This window comes from Bufo bufo, chromosome 3, assembly GCF_905171765.1.
Source record: "Bufo bufo chromosome 3, aBufBuf1.1, whole genome shotgun sequence".
NCBI classification, from domain to species: Eukaryota; Metazoa; Chordata; class Amphibia; order Anura; family Bufonidae; genus Bufo; species Bufo bufo.
In genome coordinates, this window is record NC_053391.1 from 578888271 (window position 1) to 578903390 (window position 15120).

Genomic DNA, 15120 nt, shown 5'->3' on the forward strand with positions numbered 1-15120 from the left:
TTACAAACTTTGTTAACCCTTTAGGTGTTGCACAAGATTTAATGGAAAATAGAGATACAATTTCAAAATTTCACTTTTTTGGCAGATTTTCCATTTTAATATTTTTTTTCCAGTTACAAAGCAAGGGTTAACAGCCAAACAAAACTCATTATTTATGGCCCTGATTCTGTAGTTTACAGAAACACCCCATATGTGGTCGTAAACCGCTGTACGGGCACACGGCAGGGCGCAGAAGGAAAGGAATGCCATACGGTTTTTGGAAGGCAGATTTTGCTGGACTGGTTTTTTTTGACACCATGTCCCAATTGAAGCCCCCCTGATGCACCCCTAGAGTAGAAACTCCAAAAAAGTGACCCCATTTTAGAAACTACGGGATAGGGTGGCAGTTTTGTTGGTACTAGTTTAGGGTACATATGATTTTTGGTTGCTCTATATTACACTTTTTTGTGCGGCAAGGTAACAAGAAATAGATTTTTTGGCACGTTTTTTTTTTTTTGTTATTTACAACATTCATCTGACAGGTTAGATCATGTGGTAATTTTATAGAGCAGGTTGTCACGGACGCGGCGATACCTAATATGTATGCAATTTTTTTTATTTATGTAAGTTTTACACAATGATTTCATTTTTAAAACAAAAAAAATGTTTTAGTGTCTCCATAGTCTAAGAGCCATAGTTTTTTCAGTTTTTGGGCGATTATCTTAAGTAGGGTCTCATTTTTTGCGGGATGAGATGACGGTTTGAGTGGCACTATTTTGGGGTGCATATGACTTTTTGATCACTTGCTATTACACTTTTTGTGATGTAAGATGACAAAAAATTGCTTTTTTACACCGTTTTTATTTTTATTTTTTTACGGTGGTCACCTGAGGGGTTAGGTCATGTGATATTTTTATAGAGCCGGTCGATACGGACGCGGCAATACCTAATATGTATACTTTTTATTTATTTATTTAAGTTTTACACAATGATTTCATTTTTGAAACCAAAAGAATCATGTTTTAGTGTTTCCATAGTCTAAGAGCCATAGTTTTTTCAGTTTTTGGGCGATTATCTTGGGTAGGGTATGATTTTTGCGGGATGAGATGACGGTTTGATTGGTACTATTTTGGCGTACATGCGACTTTTTTGATCACTTTTATTACCTTTTTTGGGAAGTAAGGTGGGCAAAATTTCAATTTCCTAATAGTTTTTATTTTTTTATTTTTATGGCGTTCACCGTGCGGGGAAAGTAACATGACCGTTTTATAGATCAGGTCGTTACGGACGCGTTGATACCAAACATGTGTAGGGAATTTAATTTTTTTCATTTTTAATCAGTGATAAATGTGTTTTTGGATTTTTACTTTTTTTTCACTTTTTTTCACTTTTTTTTTGACCCAGACCCACTTGGTTCTTGAAGATCCAGTGGGTCTGATGTCTGTATAATACAGTACAGAACAATATATATTGTACAGTACTGTATTTTACTTACACTTTGTCTGAACAGATCTCTGCCTTTAGCACAGATCTGTTCAGCACCATGGACAGCAGGATGCCTGAGAGGCGTCCTGTTGCCATGGGAACCTTCCCCGTCTGCTCAGTAGTTGTCAGAACTTCGCAGACGGGGAAGGGTAAGCACAGGGCTGATGGGGGCTCTCTGGGGGCTCTCTCCCTCTCCATCGGGGGGCTGCAAAGGCACAGCAGCCCCCCGATGGGAGAGGGAGGGAGCTCCCTCTTACTGTTAACTTTTTCCATACAGCGGTCCGTACGGACCGCTGTATGGAAAGGGTTAAACGGCTGACATCGCATCATCGATGTCAGCCGTTTATACCAGGGTGCCAGCAATGTGCTGGCACCCTGGTATACCCACTAGAGACCAACGATTATACAAGGGGAGGCGGGCGGGGGATCGCGATCCCGCCTGCCGCACCGCCCGCCTCCCGCACCGCACCCACCGCCCACAACTCCCCCCCTGCACCACCCGCCGGCAAAAAATCATGCAGGGGTGCAGGGGGGGGTGTAAAATATATATTTTAGGGACACTAAAGCTTCTGATCCCCGCGGTCAGGGCCCGCGGGGATCAGAAACTGCACAAAGCGCAGCAAACCGCAGGTCTGAATTGACCTGCGGCTTTCTGCGATCGCCGATGCGGGGGGGTCAAATGACCCCCCCCTGCATTGTTACGGGATGCCGGCTGAATGATTTCAGCCGAAATCCCGTTCCGATTAACCCCTCGGGCGCCGGAATACAGATTTCAAGTTATGACGTACCGGTACGTCATGGGTCCTTAAGGACTCGGGATCCATGCCGTACCGATACGTCCTAAGTCCTTAAGGGGTTAAATCAGGGTGCAGAATTGTGTCGAGAAAGGCAACCACTCTGTCCTGCTCGCTGTCCCCGTCCCTGTACACCGCCGGCAGCACCCGAACCAATTTTAAGCAGAATTGGCTTATCTATAAAGGATTTACTAAATGTGGGGGTAACCCCTGTAAAACTTGTGATTATGTGCTGCCTACAAAATCATTTGATAATTCAGACCATACGTGCAAATTTCCCATCCGTAGTTACATAAATTGTAATACGGAAGGTGTTATTTATGTTATTAAATGCACGCATTGTGACCTAATGTATATAGGCAGCACCTGTCGTAAATTTAAAAGCCGTATTCTTGAACATCTAAACTACATTAACAACCCGAATATTTTAAATATTTCAAATGTAGCCAGGCACTTCATACAAAAACATGCACGTCAAGTGTCATTTTTTCGGGCATTTGCCATCGAGCGAGTTGTGGCCCCTAAAAGAGGTGGGGACCACCGGAAAAAAATCCTTCTTAGGGAAGCCTACTGGATTTTTAGACTTGCTACTAGGACTCCAGCGGGCCTCAATTTGAAAAAAGAATTGACCTATGTTTATCAGTGAACCATCAAACAAATAGAATGGTAAATATTTATCACTGTGAACATAGTTAGGTTTGAAAATATATTTTTGTCAAACGAATTTTTCACAATGTAGGAACGTTGGTCACTATTTGGATTACCAGGTCTTGTACACATCTCTGTTCAACAGCTCATGGGACCTTGGTCAGACAGGGCGACTTTCCTTCTTGCGGTTTAGTTGTCTAGCAAGTTGTCCAATTTAGCGCATCCATGGTGCTTTGAATTTTAGGCACCTGGTCGCGCTACACACATGTAGCGATCGCTGCCTGTGGATAATACCACTGCTGCTTGTCAACCGCAATGGGGAATATTGGTTTATTTGTACATTGTCAGAATTTACAGCATTAAACAACTAATAGCCTAATATAATTTGTTACAATGTAATAAGCCACAACTGGTTGGAATACAGAAGGTCATTTTTTGTTTAGTTTGGTTTTATGTAATCTGTTTGAATATGTATTATACATTTTTTAATGATGGCATGTTCACACTGTGCGGCTTTGCCAGCGAATGAGTATCGTGGCATCTTCAGGGTTAATATCCCCAATGCAATGTCCACACAGTGTGTTACCAATTATATCAGTAATTGATGCACAAAACGAAAGGGTGTGTCATTGTGTGTGGCAACCTATGGAGCTGGAGATTCCTTCCCCGCGGCTGGGGGGGAGTGAACTCCAACCCCTTTAAATAGTGAGGCCACACATGGCATAGTGTTACGACTAAGGGTGCCAACCCGAAACGCATCAACGTCATGCCATGTAGGAGGTGGTGATGTCTGTCTATTTTATGTGAACAATAAAGAAGAGCTGATAGAGGAACTCCATTTGTCTCCGGGCCCTGTTTTCTTCATTTACCTGATTCCACATCCACTGATCATTACAGAAAAAGCTGAGATTTAAATAAATAGCAAGTTATAATTAATCTTTTCCCACAAACTATATATCAATTTGCTCAGCTCCTCCTGCTCTATACAGAGCTACCCACAGGTAGGACTGCAGAACATGCATGTATGTCACATATTTTACATGGTGACTTGCAGTAGTATTATACACTGCCTGTCCCAAAAAAGAAGTCGCCACCTGGATTTAACTAAGAAAATAGTTATGAGCCTCCTATTGGATAATTACTGCGATTATATTTCAGCTGGCAACAAGTTATTTAACCCCAACTGGTGCAATGAGTTGCTTCTCATTTCTTAAACAACCATGTCGAAAGACACATCTCGTGGTCGTGGAAAAGATGTTAGTCTGTTTGAGAAGGGTCATATCATTGGCATACATTAAGCAGAGAAAACATCTAAGGAGATTGCAGAAACTACTAAAATTGGGTTAAGAACTGTCCAACGCATTATTAAAAACTGGAAGGATAGTGGGGACCCATCTTATTCGAGGAAGAAATGTGGCGGGAAAAAAATCCTGAATGATCATGATGGATTGGCCACCACAGAGTCCAGACCTTAACCCCATTGAGAATCTTTTTTTTTGGTGGCGACTTTTTTTTTTGGACAGGCAGTGTATCTCTATCAGCATATGCCGTCTGTCCACATTCCTAGTATTCCTTGTACCTTTAAGTGAAAGAAATAATCCTGAATTAGGCCTCATGCGCACGACCATGAACCGCAGATCTGCAAACTACAAATACCAGCTGTGTGCATCCCGCTATTTCCACGGGCCCCATTGTCAAAATGCCTACTCTTGTCTGCAAAATGGTTCTATTTTTTTGCATGACGGAAGTGCGGACATATGGATGTGGACAGAACACGGTTTGCTGTCTGCATTTTTTATGGATCCATTGAAATGAATGGGTTTGCATCCAATCTGCAAAATATGTAAGAAAAAAAAAATGTTCATGTGCATGAAGCCTTAGGGCTCCTGCACACGACCATATGCCCTCCGAGATATACGGTCCGTGAGCGGGACATATGTCCCGGAGCGGCATACATCGTGCGCACGGGACCACACAGCGTCATAGGTTACTATGATGCTGTGCGCATCGGGCCGCTTGCCGGACTATTGTCCTGCACTCATATGATATAATGAGTGCAGGACAATAGCCCCACGGGCGGCCCGATGCGCACAGCATCATAGTAACCTATGATGCTGTGTACTCCTGTGCACACGATGTATGCCACTCCGGGACATATGGCCGGCTCACGGACCGCATGTCTCGGAGGGCATACGGTCGTGTGCATGAGCCCTTAGACTGGGTAATCCTGAAAAAGCGTCAGAGAAGTGATATATCCAGATTGGAAAAATTAAGTAGAAAAAGTGTACTCTAGGTACAAATACCCTTTTTACATGTTAAAAAGCTATTACGCTGTATGAGTAAAAGTTAATCACACAAGTGGTTGGCTAGTTACAAGATACAGCTCTATATCCTGCACTGTAATGTCACCAGACAAACTTTCATCGGGTGGTAAACATTAAAAGTTATTACTGGATAAATACAAGCAGAGAGCTTTGATAAAGAAAGTATATTGGAAAATTGTATAACTTTACACAATATATAACTTTTACTTTTAGGCCCCTTTCACCCGGGGCGAGATTTCCGCGCGGGTGCAATGCGTGAGGTGAACGCATTGCACCCGCACTGAATCCTGACCCATTAATTTCTAAGGGGCTGTGCACATGAGCTGTGATTTTCACGCATCACTTGTGCGTTGCATGAAAATCGCAGCAAGCTATATATTCTGCGTTTTTCACGCAAGCAGACCCCATAGAAGTGAATGGGGCCGCGTGAAAATCGCAAGCATCCGCAAGCAAGTGCGGATGCGGTGCGATTTTCACGCATGGTTGCTAGGTGACAATCGGGCTGGGGACCCGATCTGTATTATTTTCCCTTATAACATGGTTATAAGGGAAAATAATAGCATTCTGAATACAGAATGCAAAGTAAAATAGTGATGGAGGGGTTAAAAATAAAAAATAATTAACTCACCGAGTCCACTTGATCGCGTAGTTGCGGATCTCTGTCTTCTTCTGTAATGTTGAGCTGCTGGCTAAGGACCTGTGGTGACGTCACATCACATGATCCAATCACATGGTCTCTCACCATGGTGATGAACCATGTGATTGGACCATGTGATGAGCACAGTGATGTCATCAAAGGTCCTATTCCTGTGCACAGCAAAGAAGAAGACAGAAGAGATGCCGGCTGCGCGGTCAAGTGGATTAAGGTGAGTTAAATTATTATTTTTTTTTTTTAACCCCTCCAGCCCTATTGTACTATGCATTCTGTATTCAGAATGCTATTATTTTCCCTTATAACCATGTTATAATACGGTTTTGGGTACCAAACATGCCGATTTTTCTCACGCGCGTGCAAAACGCATTACAATGTTTTGCACTCGCGCGGAAAAATCGCGCATGTTCCCGCAACACACCCGCACCTTTTCCCGCAACGCCCGTGTGAAAGAGGCCCTAATCTATACAACTTCTTTTGTGGCAGCAAAATCTTGTGTTGGTGAGAGGTCAGGACAATTATCTGTTGAATATGCTTGAGTTATCAAACCTAATTTTACTGCATTACATTTTTTGACCCCTAGGTACCTTTGCTGTGCTAAGCCTAATGACTGGCTCAGTCATTGATGAACATCTTTTTGAGAACACATTACACAGAAACCTCACCAGTGAGGAGCAATCAGAAATATATGCTCAGAGAATAGGGATGGCTGCTGCTATTGCCTTCTTAATGGGACTTATAATGGTAAGTTAACCCCAGACACAATACCTATAATTTTGTCCCAAAATAAGTATAAGGCAATTCTCATATAACGTTGTGCTTCAACCAATATAAATGTAATAATGTTATAAATGTCTTTATAGCTACCAATAAAGTGTATATAAAAATAAATGCAAATGCTATTAAAATACAATGCAAACTGACACGTCTGTACTACTTCTGCTCTATCCTCTCAGGTTATTATGTTTGTTCTACAGCTGGGCTTTCTGTCCACGTACTTGTCTGAGCCTATAGTCAAAGCTTTCACCAATGCTGCTGCTTTTCATGTCACCGTTTCTCAGATCCAGAACATGATGGGATTACCTCTCCCACGTCCTACTGGGTCCTTTGCCATTTTTAAGGTGAGCCCAAAACACTGCCAGTTTCTTCTAGGAATCGTGTTGCAAGGACAAATAAAACAAAGCCTAAAATAAGCAAAAGTATCTACAAGCACAACTAGGACTGCATCTTTTAGAGACAGGAGGTGGCTTCTATCAGACAGGCCTCTAGAAAAGATTACCTGATACTCAGGTCAGGGCTTTTTTTATAACTAATCTACTAGGATTTGGTCAAGTATTCTTCATTCAGTTCTTATATGCAGACCCCACGCTGTAAATACTGATGGAAAAAAACTTACTGTACCACCATTGGCCATCATGGTTAAAAGTTGATCGTACAGTAGACTATTGTATGCCTACATACTCCTGATGAGTAAATCCAGTACTAAGCACAATTATGGCCAAGTACTATTTTGCATACCTTGATATATAAATTGGGCAGCCGTTATTACATGTTTCAGGATCCTAAGGGTATTAGCACAATTCTTGAAACTGTGCTTACGAAAGGAAAAAATGCAATATTAATGGAAACATTTGATTAAAGAGATTCTCTAAGATTTACATATTGATAACCTGTTCTCAGGCTAGTTTGTCAATATGAGATTGGTGGGGGTCCATCTCCTTGCCCCCCTGCCAATCAGCTGTTTCAGGAAGCTGCGGCGCTCTAGGGAGCTCTGGTGGGTGCTGGGGCCTCCTCATAGCTTACCAAGTACAGCGTCATCCATTTGATAGCGGGAGTGCTTGGTATGACAGCTGAGCTTCATTCATTTGAATGGGGTTGAGCTGCACCTAGGCCATGTGACATGTTCATCGGTCACTCATGGAGCACCATGGCCTCTTTGTAACGCTGATCGGCGGGGGTCCCGGGAATCGAACCTCCACTGATCTGATATTGATGATCTATCCTGAGGATAGGTCATTAAAGTAAATTTGCTTTTCTTTGTTTTTCAGACATTAGCATCAGTATTTAGAGCTGCCCATATGACAAATGTTGCAGAGCTGATTATATCAATACTCTGCTTAGCTGTGCTGATACCCATCAAAGAACTTAATGTTCGGTTCCGAACAAAGCTCCGGACACCAATACCAGGAGAGATCATTATGGTAAGTTTTTTTAAACGTGACCATGCAAATGCTGGCTGGTAGTAGAATACAGACTGAAGGGCAGCACATGGGTCGGTTTGTAATATGCCACTGTATTCCACTGTATTTAGAGGGCATTTCAAGCAGTGATATGCAGTGAGTGTGGAACCCCTTGGGGCTACTCCTAAGGCTGTTATCCTGGCAGTCACCTGGTCATCACCCTTTAAGCCTTATACAGGGATCTAGATTTTGATACAGGGGAACCACCAGGCTGCTACCTCCTGTAGTAGTCTGTCCTTGGTTAACAGCTGACCCACAGGGCAAACAGACAATGATGCAGAACACAGTGATCAGTAAAAAACAAGTTCGGAACAAGCTGAAGTCAGAGCAGGCAAAGTACATTCAATCCAGTAATCAGGCTAAAGGTCAAGGTGAGCCGCAATACGATCATTACGATAGGCAGGGGTCGTATCAAGCAGCCGTAGTTAAGCCTAGGTCAAGAATGAATAGTCAGATGGAATAAAGCTCACCTCTGCAGGGTCTAACAAACTAGAAAACCTATTGCTCAGTCTCCTTGGCATAGGGGAAATACCACAGAGCTTCTCCAGCAGCCAGGCCTGCTGGATAAATGGAGAGGGATGCTGGGGGATCTGAACTACCAAAGACCAGGAGCAGGGGACGGGTAAGCCAGGCAGCCATGCGGAGCAATATGAGCAGAGCAGTGGCAGGCATGGACCATCACGGCAACCAGGAGGTCTTGTTTTAGTCTGTAAGAAATTTGTCAAGTGATGACAAATTAAACAAAAAATGTATATGGCTTTTCTTAAATGAAGATGATTGATGCTTAACAGAATGGAATAAATACAAGCCATATCATTGCCTACTGTTTATGTATTGGACTAGGCATCTTGGACTCCACTGAGAAAATTATTTTTATCTTATCCTCCATCTATGTAGAACATGCCCATATCCTTTTGTAATTGCATTGTAAACTTGGGGGCCCATTAGTAGACTTACGATATGTCAAACCTATTTTGCTAGTGTAAGAAATTGACCTGTAAAAGATGTCTTGATGTAAAGTGCCCAAGCTACTTTTGTATTTGTTAGTCATGGCTTGCATGCTTCACCAACCATCAGGAGATGATTGTGAAGGACTTATGTAACATGTCCAGTACACAGTGGATCTGTAACTACACTAACAACTACTGCTACACTAACAACTTGCTGATTTTAACCCCACAATAAAGGAGACCTCCCTATCAGGATGAAATTGCCAGTGACAGTATGATAGGAATTTACTGAACGTGAGAAAAAATAGCTCCCCCAAATATTCAATTAACTTGCATATAATTAAATCAGCTTTATTTAAAATAATTTAAGAAAATGAATGCATCTCATTAGATATTTTTCTTTTTATTACAGGTTCTTGTAGCAACTGGAATAACGTTCGCTTCATCTCTAGATAACCGATATAATGTGCAGATAGTTGGAAGTATACCAGCAGGGTAATAACCATTATCATTCATTTATAATGTGGTAATATAGGGGGAGATTTATCAAAGTGGTGTGAAGTAGAACTGGCTTAGTTGTCCATAGCAACCAATAAGATTCCACCTTTAATTTTTCACAGCTCCTTTGGGAAATGACAGGTGGAATCGGATTGGTTGTTATGGGCAACTCAGCCAGTTATACTTTACACCAGTTTGATAAATCTCCCCCATAAGTCTTTTATCTAGAATTTTTTTAGGGCTCATTTAGATGGCCGTATGCTGTCCGCAAAAATGCGGATCCGTTTTTTTGCGGATTAGATGCTGTCCCATTCACTTCTATGGAGCCCTTTTCTTCCATTGCACGGCTCAGCATAAAAAAAGAAACATGTCCTATACTTGTCAGTGAAAATCAGGACATGGCCCTATTTGTCATTGCACATGGACCTGAATAGTGTAGCTAGGTTTATTACACATTACACATTGTAGGTCTAAGCAATGCAAGCAAAAACTGCCTAATAGGAGTCAGTGAGGAAAAACATGGCTACTCGGCTCAGAAAAAGTGAATAAGGAAAATTTCAGAAATTCAGTGGATTTTACTATAAATAGCATCAGAGACTTGTATGACACTGCTAATGGGAACATTTCAGGATAAAAAGGAGGTATAATCCTTGATATTCTCACATGCTTATTGTTAAAGCTATAATGACAAATCCCCCTTCATTCCAAAATGTTCCATAAAGTGTGAATATATTTGGAATGTTCAAAAGGGCTTTTCATATGTCTTCTTCATGGGTCACGGCGCGAAGACCTTGTCTAAGGTGTTTTAGCCATAGTTTACCTAAAGTCTTCTTGAAGAACCTTATCCAACGCACTGTTTTGGATGGTCAACAAACTAAATTATGCCATAGATCCTGCAAAACAGGATATAAGTTCGATAAATGTTTGTTTTGATTCTCCATCTCCGCATGAATGTTTATTGGGTTCCTTTTCAATGAACCAACTTCTAATGTTATCATAGGGATGGACTTGGCCACTATTACACCGGTAGCAATAACAGCGCCATCTACGCCAAAGATTATGGCGGCTACGATTTCAGGCATAAATCGCTTTGGTCTTTGGTTTGTAGAAAATTGCTCTCTGGTTAAGGTCTTTCTCGCTTGCTCCAGGATTTGCGTAATCCGTTCTTGGGAATATCCGATGTGCGTCTGGTACCAGGTTTGGATCTCCGGTGACAGGATCTCGGACACGTTGACTTGTTTTTTGATGAAGGCGCGTGGATCCAGGCTGATGTAAATCTTCTGGGATAAAATCCTCTTGTTCCTCAGAATGAACCCTGCAGTGTCCGGCAGCATGATTCCGGACGAAGGACCTGGCATAACAATCGGCTCTGCGTGGAACTCCTTCCCCAAGATCAGGATGACATAGATGATGGCAATCATCTTAGTTGGCATCTTGCGCCTAAAATATTGTATGACATATATGAGTACATACATCTTTCACTTTTTATCCTGCAAGAAAAGAGGTTAATGCTATTATATATTTTTGATTGGCATAGGTTCTTTTCTTGAACAGGGTAAGTTCCTTGTTTTAGAGGTCAATTAAGAGATGTTTAGTTATATAGGAAATACACGTGAGGATGGGTTAGTATACACGTTTTTTCATACAATACCAATCCTAATTTCCGTCTTTACCTGGAGCTGTAAAATCTCTTCACCTCTCATCCGACTCCTTTTATCTCTCGAAGTCGTAAGCTAGGATGACAAACACGTAGTTGATTAATGTGCACCCATTTTTCAACAAATTTATCCCCCTTAAGGATTTTTATCTTGTATACCACTGGTGACAACTTGTCAATAATGACATAAGGTCCTTTCCATGAAGGTAAGAATTTTCTCTCCTTCATTTGATCCCGAGCGAAGTTATAGAGATAAACCTGATCAGAAATTTGATACTCCTTCTGAGTAGTTTTCAGATGGTAGTATGTTTTAGCACTCACTGCAGCTTTCTCTATATTCTTCTGGGCAAACGCAAAAGCATGTTGAAGGTGCTTGCGTAAATTTTCCACATATTGATGCGATGTTGTAGCATTTATCAAATTATGATCTGTTGTCCAGTATAATAAATGCTGGGGTAACACCATCTTCCTTCCTGTGATGATCTCGAAGGGAGAAAGTTTGGTTGCTGCGCTTGGGTTGGCCCTGATGGCCATGAGGACCAACGGCAACTTGACATCCCAGTCATTACCGGATTTATTGACAAACTTTTTTAGAATATTCACAATGGATTGGTTGTAATGCTCCACTCCACCACTAGAGGCTGGCCGATAAGCTATGTGTAGCTTCCTCTTTACCCCCAGTATTTCCCACATCTTTGTCATCACTTCACTAGTAAAATGACTTCCACGATCGGACTCGATGCGTTGGGGAAGACCAAACCTGGAGAATATGTGGTTAATGAGCAGAGATGCACATACGCTTGAACTGCATGTTTTGCACGGCAAACATTTCATTTTGTGAACAAACAAGTTACAGTTAACATGTATCTGTTGCCTTTTGATGACGTGGTTACTGGGCCAATGAAATCAATTTGGATGTCTGACCATGGTATGGACATCCCCCTTTTCATCAGCGGTGCCCGATGAGTGGGTCCTTGTGGCTGGAATTGAGGGCATATTAGACATCCTTGACAATATGTTCGCATGTCTTGTAACATATGTGGACAGTAAGCGTAGTCCCGTAGTAACTCGTATGTTAGTTTCTCATCTCGATGTCCAGATTTTGGGGCATCATGGGCATTTTGTAGCATCAGACCTCGATACGCTGCAGGTACTACCCATTGCGTGATACCGTTCTTTGAGGTCCTTATCAACAATCCATCCTGTAATGAAAATTGGGACTTACCCTTCATCAGAAATCGTAACTCCTCCTTATCATCACAGTCTTCCGTGATTATGGGACAATTCTGTGGATCTTCAATGTGTTTATAAAAGATACCAATAACTGGATCCCCCTTTTGGGTCGCAATGATATCCTTACTAGGAGAATCTTGGCTCCATTGCAACACATTAGCTTCAGTTCCCTTTTGGGTCTGACTCCTTGTCGTTGCGTCCACTTGGATAGTTCCCATGAGGTCATCAATGTCAAAGACTTCTCCGTAAATGGCTGCTTGTTTGGCGAGGGAATCTGCTAGATCATTCCCTTCCTTATCCACACCTGGATATTTTGAATGACCCTTTACCTTTTTCCAGTAAATAGTAAGACTGTGGGTAATAACCATCTCGTCGATTTTACAAAACATTTTACCATGTTTGACAGGCTTGTTGTTGCTTCTCATCATGCTAGATCTTTTCCATCCTGGGAAATACTCCACAAAGCTGTTACGAACATAATCAGAATCTGTGATTATGACAAACTCTTTAATATCATATTCGATAGCCATTTGCACGGCTCTGTACACAGCGGTAAGTTCTGCGACGTGGCTACTTTTGGGATCGATTTTGCATCCGATGGACATCTCTGGGAACATATTATTCCACACGAATCCGACACCTGCAACCAGCGTACGCTCAGTTCCTATATCTGTATGGGAAGAACAACCATCTACATACACACATGGTAATGATTTGCAGTACTCCTCTTCGTAAGATTTATATGGGGATGATGATTGTTCCTCCAGGAAATCATTCTCCTGTGACTCACTTTTATGTTCCGCATTGGTGCAATCATGGAGTTCAGCTAATCTTTGAGCAACTGGGTTCTTATTATTTTGTTTATACCTGATCTCCAATGGCCATCCCATTAAGGACATCGTCCAGGCGGTTATCCTGCTATTTGACAGGTTTCCATCCCTTATCTGATCACTCTGCAAGTATTGCAGCAGTTGGTGTGCAGTCTCCACAATGATCCTTTCACCTTGGATAAAACTCCTGAAATATTGCAAAGCCCACACAGTTGACAGTAAGGCTTTCTCACAGCTATTGAATTTTACCTCTACTGGTGACAAGGACTTGCTGGCATAGGCAATGATTTTGTTCCAGTTTTCCTGTTTTTGGAAAAGGACTGCACTCATGCTTTTGTCAGTGAAACCTGTTTCCACGAAGAAAGGTTTTCCCCCTTCTGGATAGGCAAGGCATGGTGCCTGAATAAGTTTGGCCTTGAGTTCATTCACAACTTGCTCATGACGCTCACTGCATTCCCATTTTACTCCTTTCTTTAAATACTGCAAAAGAGGCTTTGTAATTTCGGCATAATTATCTATAAACTTGTGTGAATAGTTCATCATGCCCAAGAATGATCTCAACTCCTTGAGATTTGTAGGTGACTTGGTATTGATCACTGCTTCCACCTTCTTCTTCTGTGGGTTGATTCCATCAGCAGTGATTTCGTGACATAGGAAATTAACCTTGGCACGACACCATTGAGCCTTCTGAAAAGAAAGTTTCACACTAGCTGTTCTCAGTTGGGTTAGTATATACCTCAGTTCTACAATGTGTTCCTCAAAAGTCGTGCTTTTGATTAGAATGTAATCCACATAGGATAAGGTACCTCGTTCAGTGGCATCAGGCATAGCCTTATGCATGAACACAGCAAATTCATGGCCCGCATTTATGTACCCGAAGGGCAGTCGGGTCCATGCATATTGTTGCTTTCCAAATGTGAAGGCCGGTTTATACTGATCCCTCTTGTCAACTTTAATCGTCCAATTTCCTTGTGCACAGTCAAGGGCGGTGAAAATTTTTGATCCTTGAATTTGTGCCAAACATTGGTCAATATACGGCACGTGCCATCCGGACATGTAAACACGTTTGTTTAATTGTCTTAGGTCCGAGCAGAGACGAAATTGACCATTGGGTTTGAGGACTCCAAGTATAGGATGGTTGAACGAGCTATGTATTGGACTGATAATGCCCCTCCTCTCCAGGTTCTTAACGATTTCCGATAGTGACTCATAAGCCGCCAGCGGAAGTCTGTATTGTTTGATAAAGACAGGGGGTGCATCGGGATCTGTCTGGATTCTTGCAACATGTATGTCTGTTTTTTCCACAGTCATAAGAATCCTTGGCGAACATGTCCTGGAACTCTGTGAAGAGTTCTTTTAGCTGTTGACGCATCGGAGCATGCATCAGCTATAGAGACTTGTTCTTCCACCCGCTCCTGACATTCTGAAAAGATTTCAGGCTGACTTAACTCGTAAGCTTCTTCAAGCTCACTGGTTAAGTCATTTTGGGTGTAGCGTACCTTATCCTTTCCTTGTTGGCAGGACTTGTACTCCTTCTCATCGATTTCATGGTTGAAAACCAATGATGACTCTTCGACGTGGCATGTACCTTCTTCAGAGCTGAAAGGATAAACAGAGTGTATATTAAATAACCCCTCAGGTGTTAATAAAAAACATTGTTCTACTACCTGTTCTTCTGTTAGGTATTCATCAGGAATAAGTCCAATGACATCATTCTGGAATCCAAAGGTATAGTATTCTGAATCCATAGCTAAACCAGTTACGGTGTCCTTTTGTAGGGATATGTTATGGGGAGCCATGTTATGGATTACCATATGTAACGGACCCTGA

At 41.9% G+C, this 15120-nt stretch overlaps 1 protein-coding gene across 1 annotated transcript in view; it reads left to right on the forward strand.

Annotated features, from left to right (window-relative positions):
- LOC120996073 (solute carrier family 26 member 10-like) overlaps positions 1 to 15120 on the forward strand; it is a 103757-nt gene that overhangs the window by 25800 nt on the left and 62837 nt on the right. The window contains 4 exon segments of the mRNA XM_040425764.1: positions 6466 to 6626; positions 6839 to 7003; positions 7931 to 8083; positions 9485 to 9567. Coding sequence (XP_040281698.1) covers positions 6466 to 6626; positions 6839 to 7003; positions 7931 to 8083; positions 9485 to 9567 — 562 coding nt within the window.